Genomic DNA, 18,645 nt, shown 5'->3' with positions numbered 1-18,645 from the left:
TTGGTTTGGTTTGGTTTGTTTACATTTGAGGGGGGGGGGGGGGGAGGCATCATTTGGCAAATCCTCCAGGCAGAGAGGGTCATTTTTCAAGCATGGAGGCCCGAGCCTACACCTCTGTACTAGGAACCGGGCTGAGCCCCAATGTCAGGAGTCATGCCCAGGGCTCAGAGCTGGTCCCCTGTGTCAGGCCTAGGCCTTAGTGCTAGGATCAGGCCTGATCCTGCTGGAGGCCTATTTAAAAAAAAAAATAAAAATACAACAAATATGAAAATACTCAAAAATTTCAGGTATTTTTGGTTCATTTGATTTGGAACAAACTGAAAATGGCTTCATTCATTATATTATTTTCATTAATTAAAAATGAATGTACATCCCTAAACATTATGCCAAAAGTTGTTTCTGAATTCAATTTCAATTTATCCATATTCCTTCCAATCTTTTTCCCAAAGCCTTACACTAAAAAGGCAGAGCAGATATGTCATACAGTGGATTGTAGAAGAGCTATACTTTTTATTTAGAGAAGACAAAATTGCTCCAGAGGTCCTCTCAATTGTTTGTTTCATATGATCCAAGTAAACAGAGCCAAACCTGTAGGAAAATGATTGTTTCAACTTGGCTACTTGACCGTATCTCATTCTGTTATAAAGCAGTAGAGATAGACCTTTGGAATCAAAGCTTGTTGTTATACTGATATGCTACTGGTATGCTTCTTGTTGAAAGCGTTAGAGATAGACCTCCCTGAAAGGGTTAAGGCTCATCTGATTTCAGCTACTACAGCTTCAGTGGCTTTTCTCCAGTCAGTTTCAGTACAAGACATTTGCAAAGCAGCAACCTTGTCCTCTGTTCACACCTTTGTCAAATATTGTCTAGAGTACCATTCCTGGAATGACTATGCCTTTAGACAGACAGTTCTGAAAAATCTTTTCAACTAAATCCTTCAATTCTCCCAACTTCCTTTATTCTCTGGATTGCATATACTTTAAACAAAACAAGTATTTCTTTAGCAACTGTCTGTCTGGGAGTCTCCACTTGTATAAATACATTTTTTCCCCCATTGATAAGCATAACTATTACTACCTGTGCCTGGGGCCAGACCATGACCAGACATCCTGTTGCAACTATGGCAGAATGTCCCCAGGGGCCCAACATCAACGGGCTGAAAAAATCACCAGACTGAGGGAGAATGAGTCTTTGGGCTCATATGCTCTGACACACTGCTCCACTCAATCTTCACCGGTGCCAAAGCCGGAGAGGCCAACCCCAGCAAAACGGGTGGCAACACTGGAACCAACCTCAACAGGCTGGAGCCAGGTGAGGAAACCCCACAGAGAGCCTGAAGGTAGGGATTCAGGGGAAAACCCCCAAAAGACCCGAAGGCGCCATCAAAGCCAAGAGCCTTCGTGCAGAAGCTGATGGCTCCAAAAAAAATGAAGCACAACGCAGCTCAGCGCATGGCACATGAAATAGTATGGCATACCATGCATGACACATAATTACGCTTGACGCACGATACTCAAAAGCGTACGATGCAGGATGACTAATGACGCATAGCACACAACGCAAGACTGATGAAAAACATGTTGGAAGGAAAGATGAAGGGTAAACATTTGACTCAGGAACACCATTTGTCGATACATTTGATGAACAAGACACAGAATAAATTAAGGGAACATCTAGAAGGAGCCTCTCACGCTCAATGGCATCTGGACCCACAGGCAATTTTCATTGCAGAAGAACTCCGGGGTTCCGACGACTCTGATATAAACATCATGAGGGTCTCCTACAATTCTTCAGCTTCCTTTCCCAGAGGTAGATGTTTACAGGCCTTTCAGATGTTTCTAAGCAAAAACGGAAACAGCCTCATCTCCAGGAACTCCTGGTCAAAAGGCAAAGATCTCATCATGAGGGCCAGATCCAGTCACACAGCAACATGGGACTGGACTCCTCAATTCTTCTGACAGTATTACCATCTTCCAAAACAATATGGTCAACCCATTCAGGAAGGATGAAAGAGGTAGATTCACCTTTGCAAAGAAAGGAACATCCCCTTCCCCCCCCCCTTCCAACCCTAAATTGGGTGGTGTCGCCTCACAAGCCATGTCACAAATTTCAGACATTCTACAAACCTTCTTTGTCACTCTGCCTGCTACCCACCATGCTAGGCTATCCTCTAGTATTTGTAAGATAATTTGTCACAATCGCTTCCCTCTCCCCCCCCCCCCCCTGAGGAAGTAGGAGTAGGAGAGGACAGCTGTCAAGGCCTGAGTCCAGCAGTCTCAGAACTTGACAGGGACATTCCCAACTCTCCACCAACTTCTCCTGGCAAGTCCAAGGGAATTCTATCGGACCCCTGGAGAAAACATCGGAATCCTCCTCACCTCCAGAGGACTTGACATACTCAAAGTTCATAAAAAAGGTGGGTTCCCTATTAAAAATAGAGACGAAAAAATTGTCAGATCCAAGATTGAAGGTGTTTGGGATTCTCAAGATTTTTGACATCCCGTTGGAACTGACGGCACTTCTATCTCAAGCAGTACTGGAAGGCCTATTGGACAAATCCTGGGAATCTCCTTTCTTGGGGCCTCCCATTTCACAGAAATCAGATCTGAAATACAGAATGTAAAAATCTTTGCACTATGGATCAGTGCAGTTACCCCACACATCAATAGTGGTTGAGTTGGCCATGAAGAAGGCAAAGAAGATGTGCCTATACTGGAATACACCACCAGGGAGAGATAATAAATACCTAGAGGACTTTGGAAAGAAGGTTTTCCAAGCAGCAATGCTGAAATCCAGGATTCAGCAACATCAATTTTATATCACCCAATATTTGTATGAATGCTTGCAAGTCTTGAAACCTAAAGAGGGTTAAAAAACTGACGGCCAACTACAGAATGAAGCCATAGCTGACATGGAGGAGGGCTTATGCTATCTCCTTTGTACGGTGTACGAGGCCTTCAATACATCAGTCAGAACATCAGCGGCTTCAGTAGCAAACCGCAGGATTGCTTGGCTTCGAGCAAGTGCCATCCGTGAAGATGTACATGAAAAGAAGGGATAATTTATTTGGGGATGGATTATGAGAGATTGTAACCCGACTGAAGGAGCAGAGTGCTGTGGTCTCTTCACTTACGATGTCAACGGAACAATATTCCTTGAAAAGATTCTACCCAACTTATAAGAAGTCTTTCTACCAGAGATGTCAATACTGGCCATTCAACCCCTACAGGGTACCCCCCTATCAAACTCAGAAACAACAAACGCAACAAACACAAGCAAGGGGACCTGCGAGAGCTCAATGACCACAAAAGCAACAGCAAGGCAGCAACCACAAACCTCAACAGAATTTTTGAAAAAAGCTCGGCCACAGCCTTTGTTGGCTATAGGCAGCAGGATATCCTCCTTTTACCAGACCTGGTCTTCCATAACATCGGACCATTGGTTGTGGTACAGAAGGGTCACCAACCAAACTTCCGATTAACCCCACAACTGCCCCATCTCACACCATCTTCTCGAAACTGAAAAAGCAATGTTCTTCTTCACCATGAGGTTCAGTTGCTTCTCAAACAGCATGCTATCTAACCATTACCTTGACATCAACACAATCGAGGATTTTACTCCCCATACTTCCTCATCCCAAAAAGGAGGTGATGCCTCTGACCCATTTTGGACCTTCAGGCCCTCAACAGATTTATTCAGAAGGAGAAATTCAGGATGACATCTCACACAACCATTCTACCATTCCTGTTTAGATCTCAAGAATGCATATGCTCATAACCCCATCCATACATCTTCGTGACATTACCTTTGTTTTCAGGTGAAGGAAATGTGAAGTAGATGTCATTTCCGGATGGTGAATTCCCCTCCGGGACATGATGTGATATGAATAATATTGGTTGATCGGGTAAACATTCAGCTGAAGAATTTTTGAAGATGGTTAATTTCCATTTGAAGGAAATGTGAAGTAGATGTCATTTCCTTGCCAAAGACAAAGGTCACCTCCATGGACATACAGTTAAAGGTGTGCTCAAGAGACTATTAGCTGGGGACTCCCAGACTCCCAGACAGCATGGCTAATTCAGCCTGCTTATTGATGGGAAAAAAAGCAAGTTTGCTTACTGTAAACGGTGTTTTCCATAGATAGCAGGATGAATTAGCCATGCAATCCCACCCTCCTCCCTGGACAGTTCTTTACTCATTCTATCTTTGCCTATGTTTCATCTCTGTTCACTTCTCGTACATGCTTTTCTATCAACTGAACAACTCAGGTAATTGCGCGGGAACAGCCATGCAGGTGCACAGATCAAAGCTCTGTATCTGTGGAGAGAGTTTCTACCTTGGGCCGTCAGGGGGACATCCCAGACAGCATGGCTAATTCATCCATCTATATATATGGAAAACACCATTTACTGGTTTGTCCTGCTTGTCCACAGAGAATGTAAAGTTACTTACCTGTAAAGGGTGTTCCGTAGATAGCTCTGTAGCTCTGTAGATAGCAGGACAAATCAATCACACAATCCCACCCTACTCCCCTAGAGTTGAAGCTCTGCTAATGAAGAGAATGAGATTTGCCTGGGACTGGTGTGCTAGAACTCCTATGCATGCTCAGAAAGACTTTATTTTCTGGGCTCTGAGACAGTACATCCAGGTCAGGGTCATCAGATGGCATCACTCATTTGTGTGATTGATTTGTCTTGCTGTCTATGGAGAATACCCATTACAGGTAAACAACTTCACTTTACCCGCAGAAGTCACTGTAAAAATTACCCTCCTTATGCTGTGCTAGATAAATCATTTCTTCCTCTAGTCTTTCTGGATTTCAGGAAGAGTCAGTTACTCCACCTAAGAGTCGACACAAGAAGGACAAATATGAATCAGGACGTGAGAGCACTAGAGAAAAGCGCCGAGTGGCCTCACTCAAGAAGAGCCATTCAAATCTGGAAAACCGTTTAACACCCCCTAGAGTTATGACACCTGTGTCTGCTGATCAAGGCAGCCTCTCTGGGGAAACCGTCCATGAGAGATTCCTCAGGTGAGACTCACTGAGATAGTTGCAATATAAAGAAATCCAGTGTTCAAATTAAGCACAGGTCTTAAAGGTCATCGGTTTTGAACTAAATGACCAGAAACTTTATTAACTGCTTTTCTTTATCTACAATTGATTGTGGGTTTCTGGATTACAACTATTAGGGGGCGGCGGCCTTTTGTGATTTTATTATTGTAACTTTTTAATTATACATAAAAACACCTTGTAACGTCTTACCTAATTTATAATCTCCAATCTTCTTTATTCTATATCTTCTAATAAAAAAATTTAAAAAACCCCAAAGAATACAAAATAGAAGATATTGAATAAAGAAGATTGGAGATTATAAATTAGGTGAAAAATTACAAGGTGTTTATATGTATAATTATTTTGTGTGGGTACACCTGAAGAGTCATATCTGTATTTTGTGATTTATTGTCAAACTTTTTAGCCAAATAAAACGTTAGTCAGGTAAGTGTCAGCTATTGACAGTGCTTGAATACTAATATAATGCCACTTAGATAAATGATGCTGAATATCAGGTCCAAAAGTCTTAAGAATAAGTAACATAAAATATATAACTAATGAAAAAATCAAGAGTCCATTAAAATAGCCCTTAGAAGTCCTTTAGCAACAACAGATGTTATTTGTCATACAGAGATTACTTTTATGTTAGCCAAGGCATAGATCTCTGATCTAGTTCAGCGAAATATACTTGATCCAGATCATCTTTGAATTGCTGTGATTGGACAAGGTCAGCAGAGCGGTATGTTGCATAACACAAATAAATTTAGATTACATTTTGATAAATGAAGCTCCAAATTATGAATATTGCTCTAATAAATCATCAGCATGAGATAGACTGACTCTGCTCCATCATCTTTAGGCTGAACAATTATCGCTGGATCGTTCCCCCAAATGGAATGGTTTCCATGCGGATACATTTTGCCTCTTTTATTGGAGGACAGTATGATCAAACTCTGAATTTTGAGATTTTGGGAACACGACGGCTATATCAAGTGTACTGCAGAGGGATCTGCAGCTTTCCTACCATCAGCCTAGACCCTATGTAAGTGTCTGTTTATAATTTTTGCTGTTAAATATGGATAATTTTGTTTAAAGTATCTCTGAGCATCAACCTGGTGGCAATAGCATAAAATATTCCTGTTTCTGGAAAGCTTCCTGGTCAGGAGCAACCTTAGAATTGTATTTTCCTTTTTCTGTAGAAGTTAAACAGGATGTAGAGGCGATAAGGGACGGTTTAAAAATTACCCTGACTATGCAACAAAAATCACAAAGAATGCACAAACCCATGAGAATGCGCAAAAAGAAGTTACACTAATTTTTAAAGAAGACATACATACATAAATCAACTTTGAAAATTATCCCATCAAAACTATCTGTGCTTGTTATTCCTGCTAGTTGGTGTGCACAAACTTTTCCTGAAAACTTACACATATTGGGGCAGATTTTCAAAGAGTTACGCACGTAACCCCCGAAAAGCTGCCCCAAGCTGCCCCTGCGCGCGCCGAGCCTATCTTGCATAGGCTTGGCAGCGCGCGCAAGCCCCGGGACGCGCGTATGTCCTAGGGCTTCGAAAAGGGGCGTTCTGTGGGCGGGGCCGTGGATGGGGCACCGGCCCGGGGGCGTTCCAGGGGCGGGGCCGAGGCCTCTGGAACAGCCGCTGTGCCGGGGATGGCGCCGGCAGCCAGCTGGCGCACGCAAGTTACGCCTGCCTGAAGGCAGGCGTAACTTTCCTGATAACGGTAAGGAGGGGGTTTTAGATAGGGCTGGGGGGGGCGGGTTAGATAGGGGAAGGGAAGGGAAGGTGCAGTGGGGGCAGAAGGAAAGTTCCCTCCGAGGCCGCAGGCTGCGCGGCTCGGCGCTCGCAAGTTGCACAATTGTGCAACCCCTTTCGCAAGCCGACCCTGGATTTTATAACATGCGAGCTGCAGCGTGCACATGTTATAAAATCGGGCGTAGATTTGTTCGCGCCGGGTTGTGCAAACAAATCTACGCCCACGCGCAGGTTTAAAAATCTGCCCCATACTGCCAGCTTTCATAAAGTTTACGAGTAAGGCCATCCAAACTTGTCTACATCTGCATATCCAGGAACGCGTGCACTCAGTCCAGATACACACATATGTTATGTTTGTACATAAGTTTGTATACTTGCATGTCAGCTTTATAAAATGCCATTTCTGTGCATGAAACAGTTTTATACGCAGAAGTCCCTTTGAAAATTATTCCCCCTAGTGCATAACAGTCAAAAGCGGCATGTAGAAATCACCTGTGGATAGTAAGCCATCCTTGACATTCATGCAGCATTTATTTAAAATACATGTAATTTCAATAACTTGCTGTAAGATCTGTGAACTGTTACTGCTGTGGTGAGATTGGCTCAATCTACGGGGAAGGCCACCGACAGCTGACAGAGCTGTGCAGGAAAAAGACAGAGCTTCACCTATACCAATCCCTTTCTCCTTGGGTTCAGCCCTTGGGTTCCGGGGGCCGGCAGAGCTTAGGCGAGAATCTCTGTGGCTAAAGCGTAGGCATCAATCCAGGGCCAGACTAGAGTCAAAGGCAGGCAGCAGGCAAGAATGGTCAATGACCAGGAAAGGGTCAGAGGCAGACGGCAAGTAAGAATGGTTAAGGTCCGAGTAAGGGTCAGACGCAGGCGGCAAGTAAAAATGGTCATGGTCCGGATAAGGGTCAAATCCAGGAGTCAGTTTGAAGAGAGGCAAGGAGACGAAACAAGAAGGGCTGAGGAGGAGAAGCAAGGCAGGGTTGGAGAGACAAAACAATGCTAGGAATGTGGGAACCAGGAACGAGGAATGAAGCAGCAACACACACTACAAGGTAGGGATGGGCATTTGGAAGAAACAAAATAGGAAATAAGACAAGATTTCTTATTTTATTTCATTTCATTCTCAAAGTGAAAGAATTGAAAATCCAACTAAATTTTGTTGGTTTTCATGTTTCTTTGGCCAAGATCCCAAAAATTGAAAAAACTTACCTGCTCCGTCAGGAATCCAGCATCTCGGCCCAGGCCCAGACTCGATACCTGGTTCTCAGCCTAGGCCTGGGCCTGGGCACAGGCCCAATGCCGTGGCCTGGTCTTGAGACCAGATCCCGACACTAGGGGCCTTCGCCTGGTTCCAGGCCCGAAGCCAGGTCCCAACCCCAAGGCCTCGGCTCAGAGTCAGGCCCAGGCCCAGTGCCCAGGCTTCAGAGGTCTTCTGCCTTCTGTCTTCTTTTTTCTTCAATGAGATAACGCTGTCTGCTTGGGAGGCATCGGAGTTAATTACTCCACCACATCCTACCCAGCAGAGAGCGCCATTTTGATGAATGGCAGCACAATTAGGCTGCTGTACATCAAATTGTGCCCTCCGCTGGAGAGGAAGCGCTGGTGTTAATTAACTCCACTACATCCTCCCCAGTGGAAGGTGCCTCCTAAGCGGATGTCGTCATTTCATTGAGACAGATGACCTCCAAGGCCTTGGTGCCAGGCCTGGTCCTGATCATGGCCCAAGGCCCCTGGATTGGGATAAAGCCTCCAGGATGAGCCATGGCCTCAGGCCTTCACCTGGACTGGGCCATGGTGTCAAGCCTGGGCCTGGACCCTGGCCCTGGACCCTGGCCTGGGCTGAGGCCCAGACATCAGGACCCGGGTTGGGCCCCAGTATCAGGGCCTAGATCTGGACCGAGACCCCGACATTAGGACCCGTTTCCAGACCAGGACTTGGTGTTGGGGCTGAGCCAGGTCCAGGCCTAGGCCGAGGCCCAGGGGTCAGGTTGAGATCTCAAAGCCTCTTGGCCTTGCTTAGGGCCTAGACCGAAGTCCCAGCAGCCTACCATGGCCTAGGCCTACATAAGACCAAGGCTTTGGTCTGGGCCTAAATGTCAGGACCAGGCCTTGAAGCTTGGACCCGACTTCTAGGCCCAAGCTGAAGCATTGGCCTTGCATAGGCCTATGCCAATATAGGTGGTTAGACCTCAGCCTAGGCCCTATGCAATGTCCAGGATTCAGCCTGGGCCTATGCCTTGGCATCGGAGCCCTCCTGGACTGAGTAAGTGGGGACCGGAGAGGATCCTGGACCTGGCATTTTTTTCAGATGGGAAGGCTGGGTGTGGGGCATGGGAGAACCTGGGAGGCCCCATTTCTTATTTTGCTTTTGTTTTTTTATTATTTTTTTATTGTTTATTTCATTTTTTAAACTAAAACGAAATTCGTGGAAAACCAAATCCCCAAAAATGAAACAAAATGTTTTTTTCTTCCCACCCCTACTACACAGCCAGTATAGGATACCCCCCTGGTCAGGCCCTGGAGAACAATCTGTGGAGCCATTATATAGTATAGGCTTTCCTGCTGCCGGCCCTTTAAAGGGGGGAGTTGTGCATGCGAGCACGCGCCTATGAACATCCAGGGCAGGAGCAAGCTGGTGGTATGAAAGGCCACACTCGGCAGCGTTGGGAAGTCAGCGGCTTTGGTGGCATCCTGATCCATACCGGGTGGCATCAGGTTGAGTTCCATGGCTCGTGGGGTCTTCACACAAAATGTGTTCCTAACACTCGCCAAATACTTGGCATCATGATACTTTATACTAGCTATATTTATTATTTATATTATTGAATTTAGTTATTGATCTCTTCCCTAGCAGACTCAGCTTTCTAATACAGCATACATTAATTCTAGTAAAACCATCCATAATAAATGCAAATTAACATAGAAATATCTCTGGCTTGCTATCAGAATTAGGGTTGCTAACTGTCTGGATTTTCTCTGGACAGTACGAATATATAAGGAAATGCACGGAAGCCTGTAGGAGGGCTAAAATGTCTGAATTTTAGCCTTTCAATCCAACTGCAAACCACCCATCCTGAAAGCCTCCTCCTGCCAATAGCAGTGCCAGCAACTAAGTGAACATCATCCCTACTGGTCTCTTCTATAATTCCTGTCACACACAGTTCAATTGTCAGCTGTTTGAACTGCAGGGGTCCCCTAACCTGTGCAATTCAAACAAACAGCTGATGTTTGATCTGCATTTCATGAAAACATAAGAAGAGATGCTGGCCTTGGCAGTAATGACAGCGTTCACTTAGTTGAAGGCACCAAAGCTGGGAGGGAGGAGCTGCAGCCAAGACAGTGATTCCGGGTGAAGAAGTGAGTCAAGAGCAGAGAGCCGACAGGGAACCCAAGTCCTGCAGCCAAAAAAGATGTATTCCAGGTGTGGCAGGCCTGCAGGGAGCCCAAATCCTGCCAGCCGTAAGAGATGCACCCCAAGAACAGTGGGCTGGCAGGAGCTCAAGCTTTATACTTCCCTCCCAATTTTGGTGAAGTATTAAAGGTGAAATCCATTTTTAAATGTTTGTTCAAATATACAGTTATTTATTTTCTACCTCTCCATATAGTTTACTCCTCCGAACTCCTTAGTTTCCTCACAGTAACAGAATGGGACCTACTATACTCATCTTCTCCCTTCTAGTATTAGCGTGATATTCCTGTTACTCCTCCGAAACTCCTGTAGATATACATGGGCCCTGTTGGGGTCCACTCCAGCTCATGATCTCCCTTCTGTCCTTTTTTTCACCAGGATGGCTGAAAGTCATCCTTCTTCTTGGATCCTGATGTTCTCACAGGACAAGAGGATGGTAGTCCTCACATATGGGTGACATCATCAGGATGGAGCCCAATCACGGAAAACTTCTGTCAAAGTTTCTAGAACTTAGACTGGCCCCTACTGGGCATGCCCAGCATGGCACTAACCCTGCAGCCAGCAGGGGTCCCCCTTCAGTCTTCTTTTTTCCGCGCAGCAGTAGCCTCACGGTAAAGGAGCTCTGAAGAGATTCCTGACAGGAATTTTCCTCACGGAATTACTTAAAGTTAAATTGCCCCACAGGGGTCCCTCTTCTACCTTTTCTCAGTCCATGGTACTCCAGTAAGTTTTTACCCATTTCCCGTCGATTACCATCGAGTTTGGCCCTCACGGCCTACTGGCCGTCGACCGTACCGTGGCTCGATTTTTTCCATGGCCATGGTGTCCGGGTTTTGTCGGTGCCCGGACTGTACCCGCACCATGTCTATCACAGACCCCCATAAAGTCTGTGTAATGTGCCTAGGACGCGAGCACAATGTCTTGACCTGCACCAAATGTGCCTTAATGACACCGAAGGGTCACAAGGCCAGAATAGAGAAGATGGAACTTCTCTTCCATGCTCAAACCCTGACTCCGTCCATTGCATGGACGTCGTCGGAACCGGCATGTCAACTTCGTGCCAGCATTGACCACCAACCGGTGACCTTCTGGCATTGATGACTTCTCGGCCATCGACACCCTCTACACCCCCTCAGGATCGAGGGGATTGCAGGGAGAAACATCGCCATCGACACCGTAAGACTTGGACTATCGAGTGAGCGAAATCATCGACCTCAGCATCGTCCGAGCCGCTGTCGAAGAGACCCCTTCCAGGAAAGGCACCAACCATTCCTGCGACCGGGTCACTGAGGCACCCCTCACCCGATCAGAGATTGGGAGCTGCAACTCCGCCTTTAACAGTGGTCCCTCTGGCTATGTCTCTGACTCCTTCTTCTGTTCTGGAACCGGGGCTGCTTGCTCCAGGTCTCCAAGAAGAACTGGACCGGATGGTTCAGGAGGCCATCGACAAGGCGATGCAACGTCTTCAGGTTCCTCCAGCACCGACACCAGTACCGCCTGTGGAACCAGTCATTGATCCGATTCCGGCAGCGCTGGCACCACTGCTATCCAGGATGGAAGCGTTTATGGCCGCTTTTCCACCGATGGATCCCTGGTCTCCGATGGCTCCGATGCCCTCCCACTGACAGCATCCTCGAGAGGAGAAAGACCATTCCGCATCCCTCCATCGGAAGTTCTGCCTCAGCCATTGATGCCAATACGTCCCTCACCACCGACCCATCCATCAGTGCCAATACGTCCATCGGCGCCACCGAGTCATCCATCGATGCCTGCACCAGCGCCTTCGATGCCATCATCGGTGCCTCTGGTAATTCCTCCAATTCCTTCGGAGCCTAGACCGGGACCTTCAGATATCCAACCACCCTGTCCCTCTCTAGTTCCTAGAGGAACAGGTGCTGATCCTTATGATACCTGAGGTGATGATACTTCAACAGACACCAATGATTTACCTTCACCACCTTCACCCACTCAGAGTAGGAAGCGTTCTCCTCCAGAGGACCTCTCCTTTATAAACTTTGTGAAGGAAATGTCTTAATTAGTTCCCTTTCAATTACAGACAGAACAGGATGATAGGCACCAGATGATGGAGTTGCTCCAATTCATGGATGCCGCTAAGGTAATTATCTCTATTCCCATCCATCAGGTCCTTCTTGATTTGTTTATTTTTAAAAGTCTGCAGAACTGAGTGTTCTCCAGACTTTTAAAGAACTGAGTGTTTGTATTTAATACTAACTGAGTGCTTGTATTGAAAAAAAAAACCCACAAAAAAAAAACCCAACCCAAAAAGTAGCCAGAAGCTAGAAATAAGCTAGGAGCAGTGTATACCTAAGTAAAAAAGTTGAATAGTTCAGCTCAGTTACTCACCTTGGAAAGGTGTTGAGGTAGTGTGATTGGGTTTGAATAGGGACCAACATTTGTTAATCAAGAGAGCAGTGAGTCACTCAGGCTGACTAACTGAAGTTAGACTGTTTGTATTTCCAAACACTCTCACCTCTCGTCCACCCACCCCTAGCTCATCCCTTAATTTATAGGCAGGTGCCACTTTCACAAAAAAAAAAACAAAAAAAAAAAACATCAACAAAAACTTTATTGAGAATTCGATCAGACCCCGGTAGGCCACTACCAGACACATAATGAATTCATTAATACATTTAAAGGACGTAAGACACATTCATACTCCCATAGCAACCTAAAACTTAACTAGGAACTGATCAAAATTGAGATGAAGGCAGCAGTCCAGCAGCAAGAGGACTGCTTTTGCATCGAGTCTTTTGCATCGAGTGACACATGTATGATTTTTTACCCACCGGTGAGAAGTTGTACATGTGCATGCGATGCAAAGAGCTCCTGGCTCTCAGAGAACGAGTCCGATCTCTGGAGGCTAGAGTAGCAGACCTGGAGGAGCTGAGGCAGACAGAGAGGTATATAGATGAGACCTTCAGGGACATAGTAGTGAAGTCCCAACTTCAGACTGGCAGCTCTGGTGCTGCCTTGGAGGAAGAAGGTCTCATGATGGGAGAGCACCAACCAGGTGCAGCAGGAAAGGATCCTGTAGCAAGGACCTGCTCTCCAGGTGATGCATTGTCCTTTCGCACTGAGGATATCTCCCCAAGGCTTACTGCCCAGGAGGGAAGGGTTAGGTCGGCCGTCATAGTTGGTGATTCGATTATTAGGAATGTAGATAGCTGGGTGGCTGGTGGGTGTGAGGATCGCCTGGTAACATGCCTACCTGGTGCGAAGGTGGCGGACCTCACGTGTCACCTAGATAGGATTTTAGACAGTGCCGGCTGTCGTGGTACATGTGGGCACCAACGACATAGGAAAATGTGGGAGGGAGGTTCTGGAAGCCAAATTTAGGCTCTTAGGTAGAAAGATTAAATCCAGAGCCTCCAGGGTAGCATTCTCTGAAATGCTCCCTCTTCCACACGCAGGTCACCAGAGGCAGGCAGAGCTCCAGAGTCTCAATGCGTGGATGAGACGATGGTGCAAGGAAGAGGGATTCAGTTTTGTTAGGAACTGGGGAACCTTTTGGGGAAGGGGGAGTCTCTTCCGAAGGGATGGGCTCCACCTTAACCAGGGTGGAACCAGACTGCTGGCACTAACCTTTAAAAAGGAGATAGAGCAGCTTTTAAACTAGAACAAAGGGGAAAGCCGACAGTCGCTCAGCAGCACATGGTTCGGAGAGAGGTATCTTTAAAGGATACTAATGATGCATTAGAATTAGGGCATCCCGACAGTGAGGTTCCAATAATTAGAAAAGTAGTCGAAGTGCCTGTAACTAAAAACTCACCTGAGCTAAAAAATTCTAACTTATCCCTATCAATTAAAAAGCAGAATAAAAATACAAACAAAAAACAAACTTTGAAATGTTTGTATGCTAATGCCAGAAGTCTAAGAAGTAAGATGGGAGAATTAGAATGTATAGCAGTAAATGATGACATAGACTTAATTGGCATCTCAGAGACATGGTGGAAAGAGGATAACCAATGGTACAGTGCTATACCGGGGTACAAATTATATCGCAATGACAGAGAGGAGCACTCGGGAGGAGGTGTGGCGCTTTATGTCCGGGATGGCATGGAGTCCAACAGGATAAACATCCTGCATGAGACTAAATACAAAATTGAATCTTTATGGGTAGAAATCCCTTGTGTGTCGGGAAAGACTATAGTGATAGGGGTATACTACCGTCCACCTGGTCAAGATGGTGAGACGGACAGTGAAATGCTAAGAGAAATTAGGGAAGCTAACCAAATTGGTAGTGCAGTAATAATGGGAGACTTCAATTACCCACATAAACATAGTGCAGGAAAGAATATGCAGTTGCCTCACTTAAATGAACTTTGAATGCCTGAAGATATAATAAAAGTAAATTTGAAGTTTCAATGGAACTGCATATTCTTTCCTGCACTATGTTTATGTGAGTACTTGCTTATGTGCAAGGTTTGCTTCGGTTGATTTTTAGACTTCAATTACCCCAATATTGACTGGGTAAATGTATCATCGGGTCACGCTAGAGAGATAACGTTCCTGGATGGAATAAATGATAGCTTTATGGAGCAATTGGTTCAGGAACCGACGAAAGAGGGAGCAATTTTAGATCTAATTCTCAGTGGAGCACAGGACTTGGTAAGAGAGGTAACGGTGGTGGGGCCGCTTGGCAATAGTGATCATAATATGATCAAATTTGATTTAATGACTGGAAAAGGAACAGTGTGCAAATCCAAGGCTCTCGTGCTAAACTTTCAAAAGGGAAACTTTGATAAAATGAGAAAAATTGTTAGAAAAAAACTGAAAGGAGCAGCTACAAAAGTAAAAAATGTCTAAGAGGCGTGGTCATTGTTAAAAAATACCATTCTAGAAGCACAGTCCAGATGTATTCCACACATTAAGAAAGGTGGAAAGAAGGCAAAACGATTACCGGCATGGTTAAAAGGGGAGGTGAAAGAAGCTATTTTAGCCAAAAGATCTTCATTCAAAAATTGGAAGAAGGATCCAACAGAAGAAAATAGGATAAAGCATAAACATTGGCAAGTTAAATGTAAGACACTGATAAGACAGGCTAAGAGAGAATTAGAAAAGAAGTTGGCTGTAGAGGCAAAAACTCACAGTAAAAACTTTTTTAAATATATCCGAAGCAGAAAGCCTATGAGGGAGTCAGTTGGACCGTTAGATGATCGAGGGGTTAAAGGGGCACTTAGAGAAGATAAGGCCATCGTGGAAAGATTAAATGATTTCTTTGCTTCGGTGTTTACTGAAGAGGATGTTGGGGAGGTACCCGTAATGGAGAAGGTTTTCATGGGTAATGATTCAGATGGACTGAATCAAATCACGGTGAACCTAGAAGATGTGGTAGGCCTGATTGACAAACTGAAGAGTAGTAAATCACCCAGACCGGATGGTATACACCCCAGAGTTCTGAAGGAACTAAAAAATGAAATTTCAGACCTATTAGTAAAAATTTGTAACTTATCATTAAAATCATCCATTGTACCTGAAGACTGGAGGTTAGCTAATGTAACCCCAATATTTAAAAAGGGCTCCAGGGGCGATCCGGGAAACTACAGACCGGTTAGCCTGACTTCAGTGCCAGGAAAAATAGTGGAAAGTGTTCTAAACATCAAAATCACAGAACATATAGAAAGACATGGTTTAATGGAACAAAGTCAGCATGGCTTTACCCAGGGCAAGTCTTGCCTCACAAATCTGCTTCACTTTTTTGAAGGAGTTAATAAACATGTGGATAAAGATGAACCGGTAGATATAGTATACTTGGATTTTCAGAAGGCGTTTGACAAAGTTCCTCATGAGAGGCTTCTAGGAAAAGTAAAAAGTCATGGGATAGGTGGCAATGTCCTTTCATGGATTGCAAACTGGCTAAAAGACAGGAAACAGAGAGTAGGATTAAATGGACAATTTTCTCAGTGGAAGGGAGTGGATAGTGGAGTGCCTCAGGGATCTGTATTGGGACCCTTACTTTTCAATATATTTATAAATGATCTGGAAAGAAATACGACGAGTGACATAATCAAATTTGCAGATGACACAAAATTGTTCAGAGTAGTTAAATCACAAGCAGATTGTGATAAATTGCAGGAAGACCTTGTGAGACTGGAAAATTGGGCATCCAAATGGCAGATGAAATTTAATGTGGATAAGTGCAAGGTGATGCATATAGAGAAAAATAACCCATGCTATAATTACACAATGTTGGGTTCCATATTAGGTGCTACAACCTATCTCACTCGTCGTATTAGGTGCTACAACCTATCTCACTCGTCGTATTTCTTTCCAAATCATTTATAAATATATTGAAAAGTAAGGGTCCCAATACAGATCCCTGAGGCACTCCACTGTCCACTGTTGCAGTAAAAGGGAGAAGCCGCAGCCTTTAAAGCCCAAATTAAAGGTCTTGTTGTGGGGGGGGGAGTTGTCACAGCCACAAAAAGTAGCGGATGCAGGGATCAATAACCGGGGCTTGCAAGGCCAGGGGTGGGAGGAGGCGGCCGAACACTGCAGGGAGCGGCAGTTGCCACAGAGGCATTCACGGAGCGGGATGCCAGTGGTCGGTGTTCCACCTTCACGGAGCGGAAGGCTGGAGTGGCATTCACGGAGCGGGATGCCAATGGTATACCACCTTCACGGAGCGGAAGGATGGAGGGCTGCCATCTCCAAAAAAAAAAAAAGCAGAGGGGTGGGTAAGAGTATGTAAAATTACCGGTGAGGACATAGGCTATAGGTATTGCCAATTATTAGGCTTGTTCAATATTTGTTGATTGTTAATGTGGCTCGCGAGAATGAGTGCTACTATCTGGAGATAATACCCTTGTTCAATGTACATACACACGGTTAATGAGACTCCATCATTGCTCTAGGCTTCAACAGCAAGAGGAAATGTGGAAAAAAAAAAAAAGGATTTGCATTCACAAAAAAGCGAGGTGTAGCTTGCTTGTTACGGCGGTTACTTCCCCAAAACCAAATAAGCCGATACTTTACTTTCAATATATATCCAGCATAGCTCTCTGCTTCAATGGCAGGGGAGAAAGTCTAATAGTTCACTTTCAACGCATAGCTCTCTGCTTCAATGGCAGGGGGGAATGTGGAAAAGAGGATCTGTATATGGACAACAACCAACAAGGTCTGAATTACATAGTCTGAGTGGACAAAGGCATGGGTGTAGCCTGCTTATTGCTGCGGTTACTACCCCTAATTAAGCTAGATATTCACTTTGATGCGGTTCCGGCACTGCTTTCTACATTGGTGGTGGGGTGGAGGGGAAATGGAACTAAGGGGTACTAAAAGCCAGGCGTAACAAGTATGAGAAAAAAAAAAGAGTGCATGGCTTGCTGGGCAGACTGGATGGGCCGTTTGGTGTTCTTCTGCCGTCATTTCTATGTTTCTATGTTTCTATACAACCCAAGAAAGAGATCTAGGTGTCATAGTGGATAACACATTGAAATCGTCGGTTCAGTGTGCTGCGGCAGTCAAAAAAGCAAACAGAATGTTGGGAATTATTAGAAAGGGAATGGTGAATAAAACGGAAAATGTCATAATGCCACATCTCAAAAAAGATATAATTGCGATGAAGAAGGTACAGAGAAGGGCCACCAAAATGGTAAGGGGAACGGAACAACTCCCCTATGAGGAAAGACTAAAGAGGTTAGGACTTTTCAGCTTGGAGAAGAGACGACTGAGGGGGGATATGATAGAGGTGTTTAAAATCATGAGAGGTCTAGAGCGGGTAGATGTGAATCGGTTATTTACTCTTTCGGACAGTAGAAAGACTAGGGGGCACTCCATGAAGTTAGCATGGGGCACATTTAAAACTAAGCGGAGAAAGTTATTTTTTACTCAACACACAATTATTTAACTCTGGAATTTGTTGCCAGAGGATCTGGTTAGTGCAGTTAGTATAGCTGTGTTTAAAAAAGGATTGGATAAGTTCTTGGAGGAGAAGTCCATTACCTGCTATTAAGTTCACCTAGAGAATAGCCACTGCCATTAGCAATGGTAACATGGAATAGACTTAGTTTTTGGGTACTTGCCAGGTTCTTGTGGCCTGGATTGGCCACTGTTGGAAGCAGGATGCTGGGCTTGATGAACCCTTGGTCTGACCCAGTATGGCATTTTCTTATGTTCTTATGTTCAAGAAGAACTGGGAACATCCTGGCTCCATTGCTCCAGTACACAGGAAAACTGACACTACCTATTTGGTGCAGTCAGCCCCAGGATTTCAAAAATCACAGCTAGATCACCACTTGGTCGTGGTAGAGTCTGCACAAAAAAGGGCGAAGAGGTCAAAGCCTCACTCATCTGTTCCTCCTGGAAAGGAACAGAAGTTCCTAGATAACATTGGTCGCCGAGTATTCCAAGGGGCCATGCTCTTCTCCCAAATTGCTGCCT

At 45.0% G+C, this 18,645-nt stretch overlaps 1 protein-coding gene across 1 annotated transcript in view; it reads left to right on the top strand.

The window, feature by feature from the left end:
- The window catches only part of HYDIN (HYDIN axonemal central pair apparatus protein), a 1,819,717-nt gene that overhangs the window by 1,147,654 nt on the left and 653,418 nt on the right, over nucleotides 1-18,645 (top strand). Inside the window, exons 48-49 of the mRNA XM_029609235.1 lie at nucleotides 4,824-5,032; nucleotides 5,913-6,095. Coding sequence (XP_029465095.1) covers nucleotides 4,824-5,032; nucleotides 5,913-6,095 — 392 coding nt within the window. The remainder of the gene's footprint in view (nucleotides 1-4,823; nucleotides 5,033-5,912; nucleotides 6,096-18,645) is intronic.

Source organism: Rhinatrema bivittatum, chromosome 7 (genome assembly GCF_901001135.1).
Source record: "Rhinatrema bivittatum chromosome 7, aRhiBiv1.1, whole genome shotgun sequence".
Classification (NCBI taxonomy): Eukaryota; Metazoa; Chordata; class Amphibia; order Gymnophiona; family Rhinatrematidae; genus Rhinatrema; species Rhinatrema bivittatum.
This window is presented reverse-complemented; position numbering and strand designations above follow the sequence as displayed.